This window comes from Ochotona curzoniae, unplaced genomic scaffold (assembly GCF_017591425.1).
Source record: "Ochotona curzoniae isolate NIBS_2020 unplaced genomic scaffold, NIBS_Ocur_1.0 contig_64, whole genome shotgun sequence".
Taxonomy (NCBI): domain Eukaryota; kingdom Metazoa; phylum Chordata; class Mammalia; order Lagomorpha; family Ochotonidae; genus Ochotona; species Ochotona curzoniae.
Genome location: NW_024466502.1, coordinates 51,769,861 through 51,789,798, shown reverse-complemented (window position 1 = coordinate 51,789,798; position 19,938 = coordinate 51,769,861). Strand labels below are relative to the sequence as shown.

General features: G+C 39.6%; 1 protein-coding gene across 1 annotated transcript in view; it reads left to right on the top strand.

Annotated features, from left to right (window-relative positions):
* The window catches only part of NBEA (neurobeachin), a 483,658-nt gene extending 463,923 nt beyond the window's left edge, over nt 1–19,735 (top strand). The window contains exons 51-54 of the mRNA XM_040991525.1: nt 11,448–11,549; nt 14,465–14,661; nt 15,399–15,550; nt 17,912–19,735. Coding sequence (XP_040847459.1) covers nt 11,448–11,549; nt 14,465–14,661; nt 15,399–15,550; nt 17,912–18,002 — 542 coding nt within the window. The 3' untranslated portion in view covers nt 18,003–19,735. The remainder of the gene's footprint in view (nt 1–11,447; nt 11,550–14,464; nt 14,662–15,398; nt 15,551–17,911) is intronic.
* Nucleotides 19,736–19,938: the final 203 nt, after the last annotated feature.

The following is a 19,938-nucleotide window of genomic DNA, read 5'->3' as shown; positions in this document are numbered from 1 at the left end:
GGGTCAGGTCAGTTCTTCTAAAGGCAGCCGCAGCACACGCCGAATTGACTGTCATCTGCGATCCAGCTGTGGTATTGACATAAACATAGTCGTTGCCAGCAGCCATCAGAAAACCCCACATATGAAAGAAATGATTTTTTTCCCTCTTCCACTTTAATGTACTCTAGCTACCTATTCACAAGTCAGAGAATCAAGCTGTATTTGTTTTCTATCTCCTAATACACTGCTACTCAAGAACAAAAAGCTAGTTATGTCTAAATTCACATTAAAGTGTGTGACACAATGCCCTTAGGTTTTGGAGGTTGTATATATTAACCTAGACTTGAAGGGAGAAGTCCTAGCATGAAACCTAATATCCCAGTGGCTGCTAGAATTCAAGGGTTGGTGTTGGTATAGATATTGAATTGCTCTGTATGTCAGAGAAGTCAGATCAGACTTGCTCATCCCAACATCATGCAATGATGGGATTGATCATCTGACTCATGTGGACAACAGTGAAATCTTCCCAAAATTAATTCACAGGGCGTTAATAGATTTGTTTCTTTTTGCAAGTGTGATTATTGTAATAGATGGCTCTATAAATTCCACAAAGAAAAGCTAAGTTATGTTCATGATTTTTTTAGGTAGGTAAAGAAAGGCTTTTGTTTGTGATTTCATTATGTCAAATATATTGTTATAACTAACTTAGAAATCTTCAAAATATGCGCCTTTTTCCCAATTATATGTCCTATTTTAATGAAATTTTCACAGACAGTGAAAATCTGTAAACAACACCACAGAGAGATTTCATATGTTATAGTTGAATTATGGTTGTTTTATTAATGTGTTTAATACTGGCAATATTCATTGTTATGTTTCTCAACTTGTAATTTTGAATACAGAAAATTATCTTAGAGATTTTCAGCGGGTCCCTAACTAGGTAACAGAATTGCAAAGATGTGAGAGACAGCTGCTTTCATCTGAAACAGACTTTTACACAAATTCTGAAACTAATTTGGAAGTGATAAAAATTAATTTGCGCACTTTAATTGGAAGCAGCCTACTGCATGAAAGAAAGCAGAGCAGGCAATTTGTGTTTAAAGCTGATTGAATTTTTTGTCAGGTAGGTATCTTGGACTTGGCCGCTTATCCTCTGGAGCCCCTCATTGCAATATATTATCACCCATCTCTGACTGGTGTTCTTTAAAAGGATCAATGCTATTCCTGTTGACTCCCTGGAGTCCAAAATTTCATTGATCTTGGGACTTGACATTTCTCATTACGTGCTGTAGCTTCCAACAAGATAGTCACGAGAGGGGCAAGTTAACATTGTTGTCTCTTCCACAGACATTTAAAATGCATTGGCAGCTCAGCTGAGAAGCCAATATGCTTTTAAGGTATTTGATTTTAATGTTTATGCCAGATAGGTGCCTTATGCAGAATTTGATGATACATAAATACATATGAAATTTTTAAAACTCTGAGCAATATGAAACCTTGAAAAGAGATTCACTGTGCTATATACTTTTTAAATTCCACTTTAAAAAAAAAAAGAAGCATGTCTTTTAGCTCATGTACAAGCATTATGTGGACTTTGAAAGAAACCAATTGAAAAGGAGCCCCTAGCCCTGCACACATACCTTCTCTGGGCTCCCATTGTGTAAGCTTCAGCCTTGGACACTGACCCTCCTGCCAGCCTCAACCTGTCACAAAACATCTGCCAAATCACATTCCTCCCTTTGTTTGCTTCCAGCCCTCTTTGTAAAAGAGCATCTTGGTGCTCAGCTTCACAACTGCCATTAACCAGTAGTGTTAGAAACAGGGACATAGACTAGCCCAGAGATAGTTTTTAATTGAATTTATATGTATTATGTGAGTATATCTCACTCCTCAGAACAAGACATGTTTAGGGCTTAGTAAATGTGTAAGTCATCTTTTTATTTGGTATGAGAGAAAACATAGTTAGACATGTACTGGAACAGGCCCAGCACTTTCTGCCGGGGACCACTGGACCCTCCCATCCATTCAGCCTAGCATCAGGAGACTTGATAGGGTTCATGACTCACAAAGAGGCTGCTTGCCACGCACTCTATGTTTGTTCTTTGCCTCTACGGGGCCAGGCTTCAAGAAAGGCTTTGGGCTGAATCAGAAGCAATAGCAAAAATAGGCATAACCAATATGTCCTCTAATCAGAGAGCTTCAGCCTACCGCCCAAGGGTGCCGAGCATTATGCAGTGCTCAGCTTCCTAGGGAAAGGTAGGTGGGTTACACTATTGACTACTTTGTAAGATCGTGGTAGGATAAGTGCTGTGACCTGAGTCTGGGTTGAGGATTTCAAAGGGAGAGATTTGCTTTACAAATAGTGCTCAGAGGAAATTGCATTCACTGTCATCTCCGAAGAGGAATACAAGAACTTGGAGTGGAGGAATAAATGGCATTATTTAGTGCTCATCATATACTTGGGAGTGCATTATAGAAGTAAGCCAATGTCACAGGCCAGACTAACATTTTGCAACCTGCAGAATATCTTTCCTGTGTTCCTGTGTGCTCAGCCATATTTGGTCCTTCATTGTGATGGGAATAACCATACTGATACAGCTCTTGTCAGAAATTTCAATCCTATTACTAACATAATAGTTTGAAATAAATATTGAAATCACAATAACAAACAATGCATCCTTTGATTAAATCCCTTGTTGTGAATTTTTTTTGCATTTAAAAAGTCTGTCATATTTTGTGGAACTATAAACATAAATGATGATGCCTTCTATGATTCTACAATAACTTGGCAGGGGTCAGAGATATAAGCTAAATGCCATGTGTCACCTCTGACTCCCAGCACAATTGCCATGAGGAATATCGGTCTTGGAAATGCCACTGTCTTGGTTTAGATCTAGTTCTGAGGGACCAAAGCATCCCTCTCGTGTGACTAACCCCACAACTGAAACTGAACATGAAAATAAAAGTGATAGACCATCTCACCAAAAGCGTGCTCTCTCTCTGTCAATTCTACATGAATAACAACATCTGAGACTTTTTTTTCTGTCATCTGTTTTAAGATTTTGAAATGCTTAAGCCTTTCCTGTGTGGAGTTTCCAAATGCTCACCAAGGAGGAGTCTTTATCATTCGTGGTAATTCCATCACACAGGGAGCTCTCCTGATGAGGAAATGAGTGACGATGGGCACACCGGTGCCTGGGTCCTTAGAGGGGAGCTCTCACATGTACCTCCCTCTGCACGGGGCCTTTTAACCCTGAGCTGCATCCATCAATTGTGATGTGACAGTGACAGAATATTCCCAAGATTTTGAATGATTATTGGGGTGTGTGACATCTGTCCCAGGCGATGAAATGAAATATAGGAAATATGCTTTTCCCCAGCTGCAAAAGGCCCAGAATAGCACTTTATTTACTTTTCTCCATCTTACACAGGGAAATGGAGCTTCCAGTGGCCCTGAACAATATCTCTTAATAGTTAAGCTTCACAGTTTATTCAAATGATCTAGGGAAATCATAATGAAAAAATAAAGCCTTTTAATGCTCTGAGTCAGATACAAGCCTTTGAAAAACATGTTTCCTAATAGAAAGCCTATATGACATAAGGAATATTTTTAATATTTTTGTAAATTTTTGTCAGTTTCCCACAAGACAATTTGGGTGCTTTTTTTCCTTATAGCTTATAAAGAAAAGGTCTCAAAACTATTTTATATCAGTTTCAGTAGGCATATAATTTCAGGGTTTTTTTTTTAACTTTGTGGTTATAAGCTAAAATAATCTTTTAGACAAAGAAAGTATACTTGGTTTTTATACATACAAATAAAATTTATTCTACTTCATAAAAATATATGTATTTATTTTATTTGAAAGAGAAACCAAGAGAGCAAAACAGTTGGCAAGAGATCATCCATCTGCTGGTTCAGCAGCCAAATGCTCACAATAGCCAGGAACAGGTGAGACAGAAACCAGGAGCCCAGAGCTTAATCCAGGTCCCCCATTGTCAGGGATAGGGACTCAAACACCTGAACCTTCATCTGCTGTCCCTGGGAATTCGTGTTAACAGGACACTGGATCAAGAGTGGAACAGGTGGAACTCAATCCAAGCACTTGGGTATGAGATGTGGGAATTTCAGTGGCTACTGCACAGCTGTTCCATTCTCCCCAATCACTTAGAACTCACCCCAATCACTTAGAACAATGTGTTATAGAAAAAGTCTTACCAGTATTTAATCACCATTTTTCCGAAGAACTCAGAACATTTAATAATAATAATAATTACATAAATATGTTTCAGACAGATGCAAGACTGCTGAAATTTCAGCGGTTGATCTACCAAGCATTCAAAACCCAGGTTAATCATAGGATGGCAAACTCACATGGGCTGCTGACTCCCTGTTTCCCCCCATAGCTAAGAGAATGCTCTAGTAGAAAATGGAAGTAGATGGGTCTGATAAAACTCACATGAAACTGTGATAAACCCCTAGGGAGGCTGTGTGGATTTTAAGGATGTTGGCAGACCAGAAAGGAGAATGGTAGGCTATTGCTGAGTGAGGGTTTTGAGTTCTGTGCTTTCGTCCTGAAATCTGTGTCTTTCATTCCTGCACCTGTCCTGTCGGGTATTGTTCCTTCTGGAGTTACATCAGTGCCAAGTGATGAGTTATGTAGGAGATGAACACATCTGCCACCTTTGGACATTCACACCCTTCTACCCACTCCACAGTGAGAGCTAGAAGGTGAGAATTCAACCATGGAGGCAGCTCTTGGAAATCAAAGGGCCAGAGCTAGACTACAGTGTTTCTCTGAGAAAGATGAGAGACCAATAAGCCAACCCCAGAATATAAGTTCACAGGAAAAGCATGCAAGAAACTCGTATGCTATAAAATTAAGTTTGTTATAGAAGAAAAATAACTGAATAACCTATGCCAAGTAACACACAATAAACAGAAAATTATAGAACTTTCAAAAAAAGATGAAATATTCTCCAAGTCTGGATATAAAGGGCATTAAAAATACTGGCAGTGTTTTATATTTTATAAGCTGCAGATGAATACAGTGAATTCATCTTACTCCCTTAATCTTTTACATATGGTATAAATATTTATCATATCATTATTATTTTATAAATCCTTTATTCTGAGAAGAAGAAAATGAAGTAGATATATGGAAGCTACCAAATTAGGAGGAATTTGTGAACTTGAAGAAAAAAAACTAGTTTACGGTAATGTTCCTCACACTGATCATTGTTAAAGAGAATAAAATTGTCAGAAACAACAACAAAAAAGGAAAAAAAGAAAAAGAAAAAATCAAATTCCTTGGAATGTGTTCCTAGTTTAAGGAGCATTGACTTAAATCATATTTCAGTTTGAAATTTTCATAACAAATAGTTATCACAGCATAGATAGATGAGAGCAAAAAGAAATCTCACCTTTCAACTGATTGTTAAAGATTTATTTCTTTTTATTGGAAAGGCAGATTTACAGAGAGAAGGAGAGACAAAGATCTCCCGTCTACTGGTTCACTTCCCAAGTGGCTGCAATGGCCAGAGCTGAGTCAATTCGAAGTCAGGAGTCAGAAGACCCTTCCGGATCTCCCACATGGTCAGGGTCCCAAGACTTTGGGCCAGCCCCTTCTGCTTTCCCAGGCCACAATCAGGGAGGTAAAAGAGAAGTGGAGCAACTGGGACAAGAACTGATGCCCGGATGGGATCCCGATGTGTGCAAGGTGAAGATTTAGCCAGTGGCCATCACGCGGGGCCCTATTTTTAAAACCTTAATGGATCAGCAGGATACAAATCTGAAAGCTAACAATGTTCATATAACTTCTCAGGATACATAGACTTTAAGAAATACCAATAATTCTGAAAGAATTACAGTTAGATGACCAAGTTGCAACAGCATATCTTTTTAAAGTTTTATTGATATATTTTTAAGAACAAAATGACACTTCCCATTTCTCCCTCTCTTACTCATGTCCTCTCTTCTCATTTTTAATTTTTACAGTGATATTACTTCTAATTACTGTATGATCAGCAACTTAACCCTCCACTAAATAAAGAATTCAGCAAACTATAGGTTTATACCTATACCTGTTTATACAGGAGTATAGACCAGGATGATAATAATCAACTGCACGTCCTAAGGAGGGAAAGTTAAAGCCAGTGCTGTGATGTTGTGGGCTAATCTGCAGCTTGCAGTACAGTTTTCCCAAATATGCACCAACTGGGACACTGGCTGCTATACTTGTGATCCCTTCTAAATGTGCCTAGAAACGCGTCAGAGGATGGCCCAAGTGCTTGAGCCCACATATTCACAAGTGAGACCTGTAACAAGTCCCTGGCTCCTGGCTTTGATCTTCCACTGCCCTGGCCATTGCAGCCATTTGGAGATTGAACCAGGAATGAAAAAACTCTCTCTTCCTCTCTGTAACTCTGCCTTTCTAATAAATAAACTAAATCTTTAAAACAGAAAAAAAATGGAAATTTAAACACACAAGAAATATGCACAAAACTTGCTCTTTGCTAAGATGATACTATGAACTCAATAAAGCTTCCGTAAGTCTTGTCATACAATGAGAATCTGCTCTAATATTGTAAAACTAGAAAAATAATAATTCAGATAACATTAGCAGATAGAATAATGTTAGTGGAGAATTGGTAAGGTGGAGTATGACAAGGCATCAATACCTGGTTGAATATAACTGAAGGTCCAGATGCAGAATGTCTTGTTACTATGTATTATGCATCCTTCTTTCTGATTACCTGCCCTCATTACTCTTCATTGAGTCAGTTCTTCATGCACTGCCCAATATGACCAATTTGAGTACTTAACCCATGTACTAAAAGAACTCCTCAAAACCTTGCCTGAAATGGAACCACACCCCATTCCACATTAATTCCCTACCTTTTCTTGTTTCCTTTTCCTCCACAGTCCCACTCTGCAAATCAGTAGATCCCCAATCCCTGACTAGCTCCTCCCAGTAGTTTCCTTGAATGAGCCAGAATCTCATATGGGTGCTGATTCTAGTCCCAGCAGCCCACTTCCCATCCAGCTCCCTGCTTGTGGCCTGGGAAAGCAGGTGAGGATGGCCCAAAGCTTTGGAACGCTGCACCCGTATGGGAGACCTGGAAGAAGTTCCTGGCTCCTGGCTTCAGATTGGCGCAGCACCTGCCATTGCACTCACTTGAGGAGTGAATCATCGGACGGAAGATCTTCCTCTCTGTCTCTCCTCCTCTCTGTATATCTGACTTTGTAATGAAAATAATATAAATCTTTAAAAAGAAAAAGAAAACAGTATTTGAGTGATGCAATCCCAGCTTAGCCAAGCCTTCCTGCATTGTTCCGCATACCCGCTGTTTATTCAGCGTTCTTCCTTTTCATTCATATATATTTTTTCTTTTACACAAACATAGGCACAGCCTTTATTTACTTTTTGTGCTTCCAGTGTTTTACATATTCTATAATTGCTGAATTTCTTGAAAGACTATGTGCCCAAGAAATATATTCAAGGGTAACCAAACCTTTCAGACACAATGATGTGGAAAGAAATAATCATAGTTGCAGAAACCTTGCTTAGGGAAAGACTACATTGCTTTGGCTCCTAAGAGAATAATTTTAGGAAGCTTATGAATTGTTCTAGGTCTGTAGCAAGAGAGATATTTCCAACAAAGAAATCAGGGGTGGGAGAATTTTGATGGCTTCTGAAATCTGGGACACAGTGGCTAACAACAAAAAATCAAAAAGGAAGACAAGAAAAATATTCAAATAAGCCAAATCTATGTTGTTACATATTCTGAAAATAAGAGATATTCTTCTACATTTGCATATTCCTCTTAGGAAACATAAATTTCACTTTTTTCTTTGTATGTTTCTTACAAAAATTGGAAGTATATAAAAACCCCATTAATGCACAAAAAGAAACATGCATAGGATCCTCACGATACAGTTACCAAAATAAGTTTCACCCATTTCTTCCTCCTTTACCACAACAAGCTGTTTGCAAAATTGTTAGTACATTTTATTTCTCATCCCCATTTTTGTATGGCCAAATCCTATAGTGACTTTAGATTTGGCCATAAAATGGCCCTGGGCACTGAAACTTCAGCAGATATCACAGTCAGAAATGTCAAGTTCTCCCCCATTTGGATGTGCTCTCATGGTTCTCTTGAAACTACCTGACACAAAGGTACATCTAGAAAGTCACCAAGATGTTTTATACAGCAAATCTCATCTGCATCTTGACTGGATTTAAATGATAGCATTATGTAATTTAATTTCAGGGAAAGCAGCACATTTTTCGACTGGTTTGTATAGTCAGAGAGTAAAATGAGGCAAATCATTTGCAAGATGGCCATAATAATTTTCCTTCTTGATTCCACATCCGTAGCATTTATTCTCTCGGACTCTGTGATGCACCATGTGATTTGGTTTAGTCCTTGTGGCCATAGCATCTGTGATAGAAGAGGCTGAATAGTACTTGCTCCAGTGTCTTGCCGATTTTGAAATGTATTCACATGGTGAAGTGCAGGACAGCACTTCAGAAATCATCTAGAACTAAGCAGCCCCACATTGACCCCACAGCTAAGTGCAGCTGGGTGGATGAGCTGGGCAAGCTCCAATGAACAGTGCACCTGAACTCAGAACCAACTCTTGACCAAAGAATCAGGAAATGGTAAATGATGGTTACTTTAGGCCACTTAAACACTGGAATAATTGTTTATTACAGCACAAGTGAATGTTTATAAATCAGTCCCTAAACCATCACCCTGCCCAGTCACATCAATTTTGGGCAAAAATTGCAATGAGAGGACCAAGAAAAAGAAAAACAATTGTTTCTCATTTTTTTAAATATATTTCAACTATACACATAATTAATAACAAATATTTTATAGGTAAAATACAATGTATTAATTTTATTAGTATAATATGTCTTGAATTTTCCCTTCAATTAATGAAAGCTGAAAATTGCTCATACTATCAAAAGGCTGTGTCATTTAACAATGAATAAGCAGATTAAAAAACAGAATTCAATGCTATTTCTCTAAGAGCAAAATAGCAACTACTGAATGTTTCCACACATATACTGAATTTAACCAGAAAACAAGTTACCATAGTAACCAGAAAACCATATGATATGGCTTTAAACTATTATTAGTCACTAATATTTCTTCAAACATGAATATATACATGTGTCAACTCATGATTAAACACACTAGCTCATGATAAATAAGTTTTACCATTTTGAACATTGCTTCTTATAAAAATATATACAATATCCAGACCCAAATACATGCAGGAAGAAATTTCTAGAAAGCCAGTTATGCAGTGGATCTCAGAGCCATAATTTTATGAAAAAACTCCACTAATCATAATTTATCCATACCATCTATTGAATGAACCCCTGGGAGGACCAAAACACAGTATAAAATACAGGGCAAACACTGTGTCATAGTGGGCAAAGCAAATTCCTGAAACATCTGTATCGCATAGAGGTTCCAGTTTCTGTCCTGGCAGTTCCACTTCCAATCCAGGTCCCCACCAACAGCCCAGAAAAAAGAGCAGAGGGCAGCCCGTGGTCCAGACTCCCTACACCCACAGAGAACACCTGAACAAGCTCGATGTCTCCAGGCTGAGCCTGGCCTGCCCTGTCGCTGTGGCCATCTTAGGAGCAAGTGAGAGAGTAGAGATCTCTCTCTCTCTCCCTTTGTGTGTGTGTGTGTATATTTAACTATCTATTCCTCTAATTCTTTTAAGTAAACAAATAAATCTTCAAAAGAAAGAATATTATTAATCCTTACTATAGGAGAGCAGTGATTTCCACTTCCTAATTATCACATAGCAGAAGAGCCACAACAGGTATGCATATAGGTAAAGAATCAATTCTACTACTTTAATTTTGGGTATCATATTACTGAATAAAACTTGAATGAAAGAAAGTGATATAAAATTCTGATGTATGGACTTAATTGTCTATTTCTTTTTGGACAAAGGGTCTTCACAAAATTTCAAAGTAAATACGTGAACAGTCAAATCTATCTCCATTCAACTTGAAACATTCTTCTTGACTACAGTATGACCTTATAAGACGCTTCTCACATTGTCATCAAAGTTGTTCTGCTGAAACTTTCATCTATTCTGCCAGTTCCATGCATCAAAATCACTGTCTACTTCATAGCAAGTACATGGCTGTTAGCATGGCCCAGAGTCCTGTCTCTGGAGGGAAAGCCTTGTATCATTGTTCACCCCCCGACCACCATAACCAACTACAATAGCTTTTCCTGGCAGGTCTCGCAAGGGCAGCTTCCACACCCACACCAGCCATGGGATGCAGCCAGTGCAGTGTGTCTTGGCAGGGGTTTACAATTAAGCGTTCAGGTCTTCCTGGGACATTCATATTCCTTGCAAATTTTTTTTCCTGTTTCTTCTACTTCCCTTCTCAGGTTTTGAATTTTTTTTTAAGTTTTATTTTGTTTTTATCTGAAAAAACAGAACCACAGAAAGATATATTCCATCCACTGGTTTGCTCTCCAAATAGCCACGATGGCCAGAGCTGAGCCAATCGGAAGCTGAGAATTAGGAGTTTTCTCTAGGTTTCACAGGCGTGCAGGATCCCAAGGACTTGGGCCATTCCGTGTGGAAATGTTTTGATCCCGGATGTATTTTGTGCACACAATTTTTTCACTTTTCCATTTGTCACATTTGGGGGTTGGAAGGCCATGATCATCCGATGTGTTTTGAACAGTTACATATAAACCCAGCCTCTGGTATGCTTACAAATTCAGAAGATATTCTTGTAACTTGGAAGTTATTTCTGAAGCTTGGAAGATATCTGTTCTGTTTGTGAGAGCACTTAGCAGTGAGAAGGGTTATGAGATAAAATTGAGCCAGATTATTCAGTTAGATGGACAGTAAATAAAGTGGAATGGGGAATTAAGATAGTTATCCTCACACTGCCTTCCCTGCCCCCACTCAAATGAAGAAGACTCCAGGGAATATATTTAACTGGATAAGAGTAGGGGTGTCAGAAATAAATTGCTCTGAGTTCAGTTTTCCAGGTTTATGAAATTGGGGAGATTGTATAAATTCGAAAACCCTTGGAATTTTGGGCTGCAAAATAGAAATAACAGTAGCTAACCTCATAAGAATGTTATTTAAAATCAAATAGCACATGTAAATTTTTTGACAGGAATTATGTTATATTCATCACAATAATTAGGAGAGAACAAAAAGCTGTCTCCACTGTCCTAATGCCCCAAGTATATCATGTACGTGTCTCATCCTACCATTTAAACAGCCTGCGTCATACACACAGGAGCTACGCCCGCTTCACAGGTGAGGCAACACAGACAGACAGCAATTGACTCATGATCGCCTGGGCTGGCAAATGCTGATGATGTTGGTAAATGCTGCGTGTGGTTGTGTGGCTCTTGATGCCTGCTGTAGTCTGTAGTCACTCATGGCTGCTGTTCCTTTGCAGGTGACTACCCAGCACCCAGAGCTGTCCTCACAGGTCATGACCACGAAGTCGTCTGCGTTTCTGTCTGTGCAGAACTTGGACTTGTTATCAGTGGTGCTAAAGGTCAGACATCGTCTCTTTCATTTTTAAATTTATCTGTTTTCTCAAACGAACCGTAGTTTAACAATTCACAGTTTCTTTCTTCCAGGAGATTTTGCACAGACAGGTATAATCCCTAGATTCTTTGTAGCTGTTTAGTTTTATTATTAATATTTACTGGTACTAATATACAATGTACATAAAAATTTATGTTGCCTTTTGCAGTCACCAGCATTCTAATAGAAAATGGGTATATTAAATTACAATGCATTGGGCCTGGCACAATAGCATAGCAGTTAAAGTCCTCACCTTGAATGCACCGGGATCCCATATGGCCACTGCTTCTGATCCCAGCGGCCCCACTTCCCATCCAGCTGCCTGCCTGTGGCCTGGGAATGCAGTCAAGTATAGCCCAAAACTTTGGGACCCTGCACCTGTGTGGGAGACCCAGAGGAAAGTTCGTGGCTCCTGGCTTCAGATTGGCTCAGCTCCATCCATTGCAGCAGATTGGGGAGTGAACCAGTAGATTGAAGATCTTGCTCTCTTTCTCTCCTCCTCTCTGTGTATCAGCCTTTCAAAAAAAAAAATTATACAATGCATCCATTGGAGGCAGCCATTTAGAATGACGTTGGAAGAGAAAGGGGGAATGTCCCTGCTGCAGTGGGGGCCCTGGAGAAACCAGGTTATGCCTTAGACTTGGCCCTGGATCCACCTTTCTCTGCCAGTATCCCTCCTTTTTTTTTTTTTTTTTTTTTGACAAGGCTACGGAAGGAGGGAGTGTGTGTGTGTGTAACAAATGCCTTTTCAGGAGGAGTCAGGAAATCTGAGCCCCAATCATTCTGGTTCAGACAGTGATTCACCATGGAAAGGCAGATAAGTGTCTGCTGTCTTTGGAGTGACTGAGAAATCAGTCTGGAGTGTGGGCATGGTGAGACCAAAGAGAACGGAATGCGATGGTGACAGTGTCACTAGAATTTGCAACTTTAAATATAGAAGGAGATCCCTGAAGTGATGTGGTGTGTGTGCGTGTGTCTAATTCAAGAGACAGATAAAGAGTTCCTATCCAACTGATTCAGTCCTAGAATTCCAAAGGCAGGAACCAGGAACCCAGTCCCCATCTGCCGCTTGGATGGCAGGCCCCCAACTCTGAGTTCTCGCTGACTGCCTCTCAGGCACATGAGACTGGACTCAGGAACCAGAACTGGGAATGAAGCCCGGGAGCTGTGCTATGAGACACAGGCTTGTTAACGGCCATTAGCTGCCGGACAGATGTCCACCCCAGTGAAGGTTTTAACCAAAGAGATGAGATGATCAGATTCTGTTGTTGCAGCTTATCCTGCAGGCTTCTAGAAACAGGTATAGCCTGAAGGCAAGGGACCATATAGATTCATTTTAGGGTATAAACACAAAAATGGACGCATGGGGTATTTTACATAAATGTCTTAATTTTTAAAAGCATAACAATATATGCAATGTTATTCTAGCCCATTCAGAAGGGAAATGAGCAACATGTATAGGCAAAGGGAAGAAAACGTGAATGTCTGTAGATGAGAGTGCGACTAGGTATTTTCTAACTTTCTGTAGTGCACATGGATCACATTAGTGATTGAGGACAAATTCATTTAGTCTCATAATCTCACTTATGTTGTAGCATGTGTGTCTGGCTGATCAAATCAAGAGAGTAAAAAATAAAAAATGTAATTTATCCAGTTTTCACAAACCAGGAAGTGGGTAAAGACTTACTTTGTACACAGTGTATTAACCACTTATATTATGAATTTGACAAGGGAGTTTTTTTTTATCATAAAGCACAATTTTAAATGTTAGCCCAACTATTCATTTATTTCAACGGTGAAGATGCTGCTTAGGCTCTCTGCATCCTGTATTAAAACAGCCAAGTGTGCATCGAAGCTCCACTTCAAATTCCAGCCTCCTACTGATGTGCACGTCAGGAGGAATCAAGGACGACTCAAGCACTTAGGTCCCCACTGCACATGTCCTGGGTTGAGTTTGGCTCATTGCTTCGGACCGACCCAGCTCCAGCTCTTGTGGCATTTGGGGAAGTGAGCCAGGATATAGCAGATCTTTCTATTTCTCTCTCTCATTCTCTGCAACCCTATTTCTGTTCTGCCTTTCAAATACATTTTAGAAATTTTTTAAAAGACTGAATGTGCTTCTGTAGTCTGAATGACCTAATTTGTTTTCTTTTACTTTCACATTTATATGTGCGTTACAGAAAAAAGGTGACGCTTTCTTACTAGCAAATATTTATGTGCTACAGTGTTAAATATCTGTCAAGATTTTATTTACTTGAAACACACACTTACAGAGAGAGGGAAAGAAAAAAAAATGTTCTATCCACTGGTTCACTTTCCATATACTCAGAACAGTCTAGCCAGGCTGAAGCCAGCAGCCCAGGAATATCATCTGTTTTTCCCATGTGGGTGGCAAGTATTGAGTGACCCTTCTCTGCATTCCCAGGCCAGTAGTAGGAAGCTGGATCAGAGGTGGAGTAGCTGGACTGAAACCAACACCCATGCAGGACATCAGAAATTTTGATGTTAGTAGAGCAAAGTAGCAGCTGTTCTGATCATTCTCTTAAGCATACCAGAAAAATCTCCAAAAGCACGCTAGAAGAAATTTTCTTTTAATTCTCACATAATCTATGAGCTACATTCTTTTATTATGACTACTATCTGGTGAAAGAGAAGACTAAGTTCTTACTTAGAGAAATAGTTGGGCGTCACTGAGTGTTATTTGCCAGTTGCAGTATGCTGTTGAAGCCCTCCTGCTGGGCGCTGGTCAGTGTACCTCTTTCCTTTTCTGTCTTCTTTCAACAAATCTGGTGTGTAACCAGGTGAGGCTGCCGGGCTGGTGAGGGCCAGTGTGTGTGACTGACCCTCCCCACTAACCTTGCCATTGGTGTCACTCCTCTGCAGAGGGCCCTTGCCTTGTCCACACCATCACTGGAGATCTGCTGAGAGCCCTCGAGGGCCCGGAAAACTGCTTGTTCCCACGCTTGATTTCAGTCTCCAGCGAAGGCCACTGTATCATCTACTACGAACGAGGGCGGTTCAGCAATTTCAGCATTAATGGGAAACTTTTGGCTCAGATGGAGATCAATGATTCCACAAGGGTAAGTCTGTTTGGTGAATGCTACATAGGACTGAAGCCACGGGATTAAGGGTAGTTCTTTGACATGCAATAATTCATAATAGAATTTCTCTGATATCAGAATAAATATGTGCTGGTCCAAAAAGCAGATAAATAAACCCACAGTTCACTTAATACCAAGTAATTAATTTAACAAATTAGACTTTAGAAAGTATAGCTGTTGCTTCATTAGAGATTAGAACCTGCAGGACATGTGCTTTAAGCTGCTTTGATAAGTCATCATTTCAACATTGCAACTTCAGAGAACTGAAAATAATGTTATTGTCTAAGAATTCTGTCTTTAGAACCCTGACTCAATTTACGTGTCCCCTGATGCCCTTCACCAATAAGCAAATTATAATTCTAGTTTGTCGGAAACAAAAACTTTTGAAATGTGTTCTTTGATTTGTTAAAGAAGTTTCAACATTGCTAACAAAATTTAGCAAAAACATGCTATTTAATTCTCAAATCCTTCCTATATTGAATTGATAACATTCTCTTAGGGGTTTCTGTAATTTTGTAACTTAAATTGGGTTTCATAAAATGTTTTTGTGTATTTGAGAACTTTGATGAATTCCACATTAAAAATTATGTGGACTAGACTTTAGAAAACTTAGACAAATGATGAAAAGCAGATAATTATAAGGGAGTAGGTTTCCAGTAGTGCCTGTTGTTGGTCTGGGGAAAATTGAGAGAATTGGCTGTCTGCTCTCTCTGAAGGCCATTCTCCTGAGCAGCGACGGCCAGAACCTGGTGACTGGCGGGGACAATGGTGTTGTGGAGGTCTGGCAGGCCTGTGACTTCAAGCAGCTGTACATTTACCCTGGATGCGATGCTGGCATTAGAGCGATGGACTTATCCCATGACCAGAGGTGAGCCATGCCAAGGCAGCCATAATCATGGAGAACTCTGTGTTCTACCAAGGGTGAAGTGCGCCACGGGTAAGATCCCAGGATGCAGACAGAAGACCATCCCAGGGAGGGTAAGCTGGGGGAAGGAGAAAGTACTCAAAGAGATGATTCTGCAAAAGAGAAATAAGAGAAGAAAGAAAATGACAATGGGTCTGATCCAGGACAGCTTAAGGCCAAGATGCAGAATTGATTCCCACCAATTTCTCTGCTCTTAGGTCGTGACCTAGTCTCCTACAGGCTTGCTCGACTCCCATGATCTGAAGGAAGCATTTCTTAGCGAATGTGGGTTTCAGGGTGAGACATCCTTGAAGATAATGAAATCTCAGTAAAACACATAGTGCATGCTACAGTTGGCCTCCCATTTAAAAATACAAAGCACTCACCTTTTAATCTGGAATACTTTTCCACATCTTACTCATTTTTTATTTATTCTGTTCTCTTGGATCGTCTATATTCCTCTAAGACATTTTAATTCTTTCTTGGAAAGAATGGACATTGATATTAATTAACATTTTCCATAGTACTTCTTTTGTAGCAAGATTTTATTTCCTAAAATTCACTTTTACATTTATTATAAAATAAAAAGAATATTAAGAGTATAAATTTAAAAATAAAACAAATCTCATTGTAAGGAACTCTGTAATCTCAATGTACTGTCTCATTTTTGCTATACATGTAATAGAAATAAGAAAATCTGTGAATCAACTTTTTTTTTCAACCAGAATATTCTGTATAAGAATATTGACATTAAAATGTTTTAAACATTAACATGTAAAATACACCCAACAAAATGTCTTCACAATACAGTGAAATCATCCTGAGTCTGTCAGAAACAAGAGGCAGCTGACTTGAGTCTAGGGAGAGGGGTAACCGGCCGGCAGCCCCTAACCTGTCTTAACTCAAAGTCCAAGGTTATTTACAGCCTCTTTTAAAGTACTGCAGTCCACACTTATGTATAAACGGGCATGGTTTACTCTGTATTTTTTCCCATTTCCATGGGTGTTTATAAAGTGTCTACTTTGTGTCCTTAAGTGATTTAAATACTCTCCCTGATACTCACTAAGGTAGGCATGTTACAAGCTTTTGCTGCCACACTCCCCGATGAAGTGTTGTGGAAAGTACTAAAGAGCTGGGACAATAATAGTGAACCCCAAAAGATCAAAGAAAATCACACTGTCACTGGATCAAGAAAGTCCCCAAAGCTCATTAAAAAATGGCATTAAATTGTTTTGAAAACCATAAGTATGAGCATTCTTCAAGAAAGATCATGAAAAGTGCAAATTAAACTATGCACAGATTTCAAAATATTTTATACTAAATTAATGCTTATTTTTAATGCCATTTTCTGTGTGCTTTTTGAAGACCCCTTGTGCCATGAGGGAAGCAGAGCATATTGACTGACAAGGAACTGAAGAGTCCTTCTTGAGGGCTCAAGCAGGTGGGAAAGGCCCCAGGAAATGCCCATTCACCTGGCAGGGACACAGAGGGCGGGGGAGAGCCTGCTCAAAGTTGCAGCCCTGTCAGGGGTCTCAGCAGAGGTGAACATTAGAAACTATCAGATTTCTGTTTCTGTTTTAACCCCTAATTTTCTTGGGTTTTATTGCTTTACAATGCACTAACATGCTGGAACTGCAGCACATGGAATGATAAACTGGTAAACGTATATTGAGGATGTTCATTCACAAAGATGTGTCAGCTGTCAAGTGAAGCAGTGCTCGGTCCTGAGCTCAGCCCCAGCAGGGAGGCAGGGAGGCAGGGAGGAGCCACCCAGAGAACGGGGCCTCAGAGCTGATGACTACAAGGTTGCTAAAGGATCCAGCATAGGGTGACTCAACCAAAGATGGGCCATCAAGCTCAGTAGGAGGACCATGATTCCAGTGGACATTCTGACAGTCTGGGATCGGCTGACACAGCCTGCTGAGTATGTTCTTTGGCAGCAGGAACTAGGCATCTGAGGCTTCGAGAAGATGGGACTATGTGTGTGCCACTCCAGGAGTGTGGAGCAAGCTTAAAGGGGTGACATGATCACAGGAAGAGGCTAAGAGCAGATGGGTCAGGGAGGTAAAAGAAAAAAAAAAAAGGAAAGCCAGAGAAACCAGCAAATGTCCAGGAGGAAGAAGGAATTGGGTATGGTTGTGAATGCTAAGACACAGCAATGTTTAGGGACCTGGAAACTGGGCTCGTAGGAGATGCCCTAGATGGGCTCACAGGCTCCAGGAAAAACCTGGAAGAAATTCTAACCCTATCTCAGTGAACGCTGAGATTACAGTGTTGCCTGGTGTCAAGTAGCTTCCCCATTAACTACTCTTTCTACTTTTCCAGGACTCTCATTACTGGCATGGCTTCTGGTAGCATCGTAGCTTTTAATATAGATTTTAATCGGTGGCACTATGAACATCAGAACAGATACTGAAGACAGACGAAGACCCCAAAGTAAAGCTGAGAGCACAAGTGCTGCGTGGAAAGGCAATATCTGGTGGAACAACTCGCCTCCATCGACCTCTGTTTGTACATTCCATCACACCCAGCAATAGCTGTACATTGTAGTCAGCAACCATTTTACTTTGTGTGTTTTTTCAGGACTGAACACCAGCTGCTATCAAGCAAGCTTATATCATGTAAATTATATGAATTAGGAGATGTTTTGGTAATTATTTCATATATTGTTGTTTATTGAGAAAAGGTTGTAGGACGCGTCACAAGAGACTTTTGACAATTCTGAGGAACCTTGTGTCCAGTTGTTACAAAGTTGAAGCTTTGAACCTAACCTGCATCCCATTTCCAGCCTCTTTTCAAGCTGAGAAAAAAAAAAAAACACGTTTGATACTTTGTACATCAGATGCATCTTATTTAAAGGGATACTTTTGTAAAAGTAAAACCTTGTATAAAGAACAAAAGTTTCTTAATTTTCTTGTGGAGTTACAACTTGCATGTTCTTTACTCCTGATGTCTTGATGGAACAGGTGCATTCACACTGACACAGAAAGATCTGTCCCAGGGCGCAGCTTGTATGAAAGGGTTGAATTTGGGCTCCGTCGGGAATTTTTGACATTTTCACCAAAATATAATTTGCACTTTTTAATCTAAATTCATCCCTTCTAAGTGAAATTTGCTCATAAAGCATTTGGATACTAAGCCATTCTTTGCCATTTTTTGGTACTTTATACAAAGAAAATCAGCCCTACCCTTTATAATTTGAAGACACAGCGGAAAGGGGGCTTAGGGATGAGGTCATGGGCTTTGTTGTATAAATAGCAGTCATGATCATTAGTTCCATAGCAAGGACTTCCCAACACCTGGCCATCTCTTCCAGAGTCATCCCACAGGCTTAGTGTGTATCCAGGAGGGACGAGAGCTGATGCTGACTTTTTGTTTTCCTCTTTGGTTCTTGAATAGCCTAGTTTCTTTAACAACAAGTCCAATTTTATTACAACAATAACTGAAAATATTCTTTTAGGTTCTTGTGAATTTCTCACCTAAAGCCACATTTCTTGGCCTAAGGCACTTCATCTTTTATGAAATAAAATAATGGCTGTCTAATGATTTTCCATACATTGTACTGATCAAGTTATTACACCCAGGGGTATATACACTTTATTCATGTTTCTTCTTTGTATATTTGGTGACCGTATCGTCATAGATGTACATATTGTGTCGGTAGGGCTATGAGGCATGTTACAGGAATGTAATTTTCTCAGAATTTACACTCACTTGCAGTCATTTATTTAAAAAGATAAAACAAGATCATGGGTTCTTTGTATTGGCACTTTGCACCAGAAACATATCATTATTTATTGATGTGATTACTTATTTGTTATCCACCTTGTACTAGTAAGTTTTAGCACCGAATTCCTTCTTCATTGTTGTTTGTATTTATGAAATTCTGGAATTATGGGGAACTCAGCATAATGATTAAGTTATTCATCACCAGGCTGTAAGCAATATCTTGAGTTTGTAGCTTAGAATGGGGAGGATACTGAACATCTGGAAGACAAGCTCATTTCATCTTGAGATCATGGTGAAATATTTTGGATATATAAATTCCTTAAGCTATTGTAACCATGTTTTATTGCAAAGATGTAAAATACGCCAGATGTGTGTGAGTTGGAAATCAAAAAAAGAAAAATAAAATATGCAAAGAATTCACTGATTGTTTCACATTTCATTGGGCTCTGGGTTAACGTGCATTCATTATGTTGTCATACGAGCTTAAGAAATCAGCCTTGCCTCCCACACAGGCCCACGGCCTCTTCGAACATGAGATGGAGTCCTAATGAGGTTCTATAATTTGCTGAAACATGAGCTGCTCTGCTTGACCATCTGGCAGGGACTTCGGGCCACAGTGACCA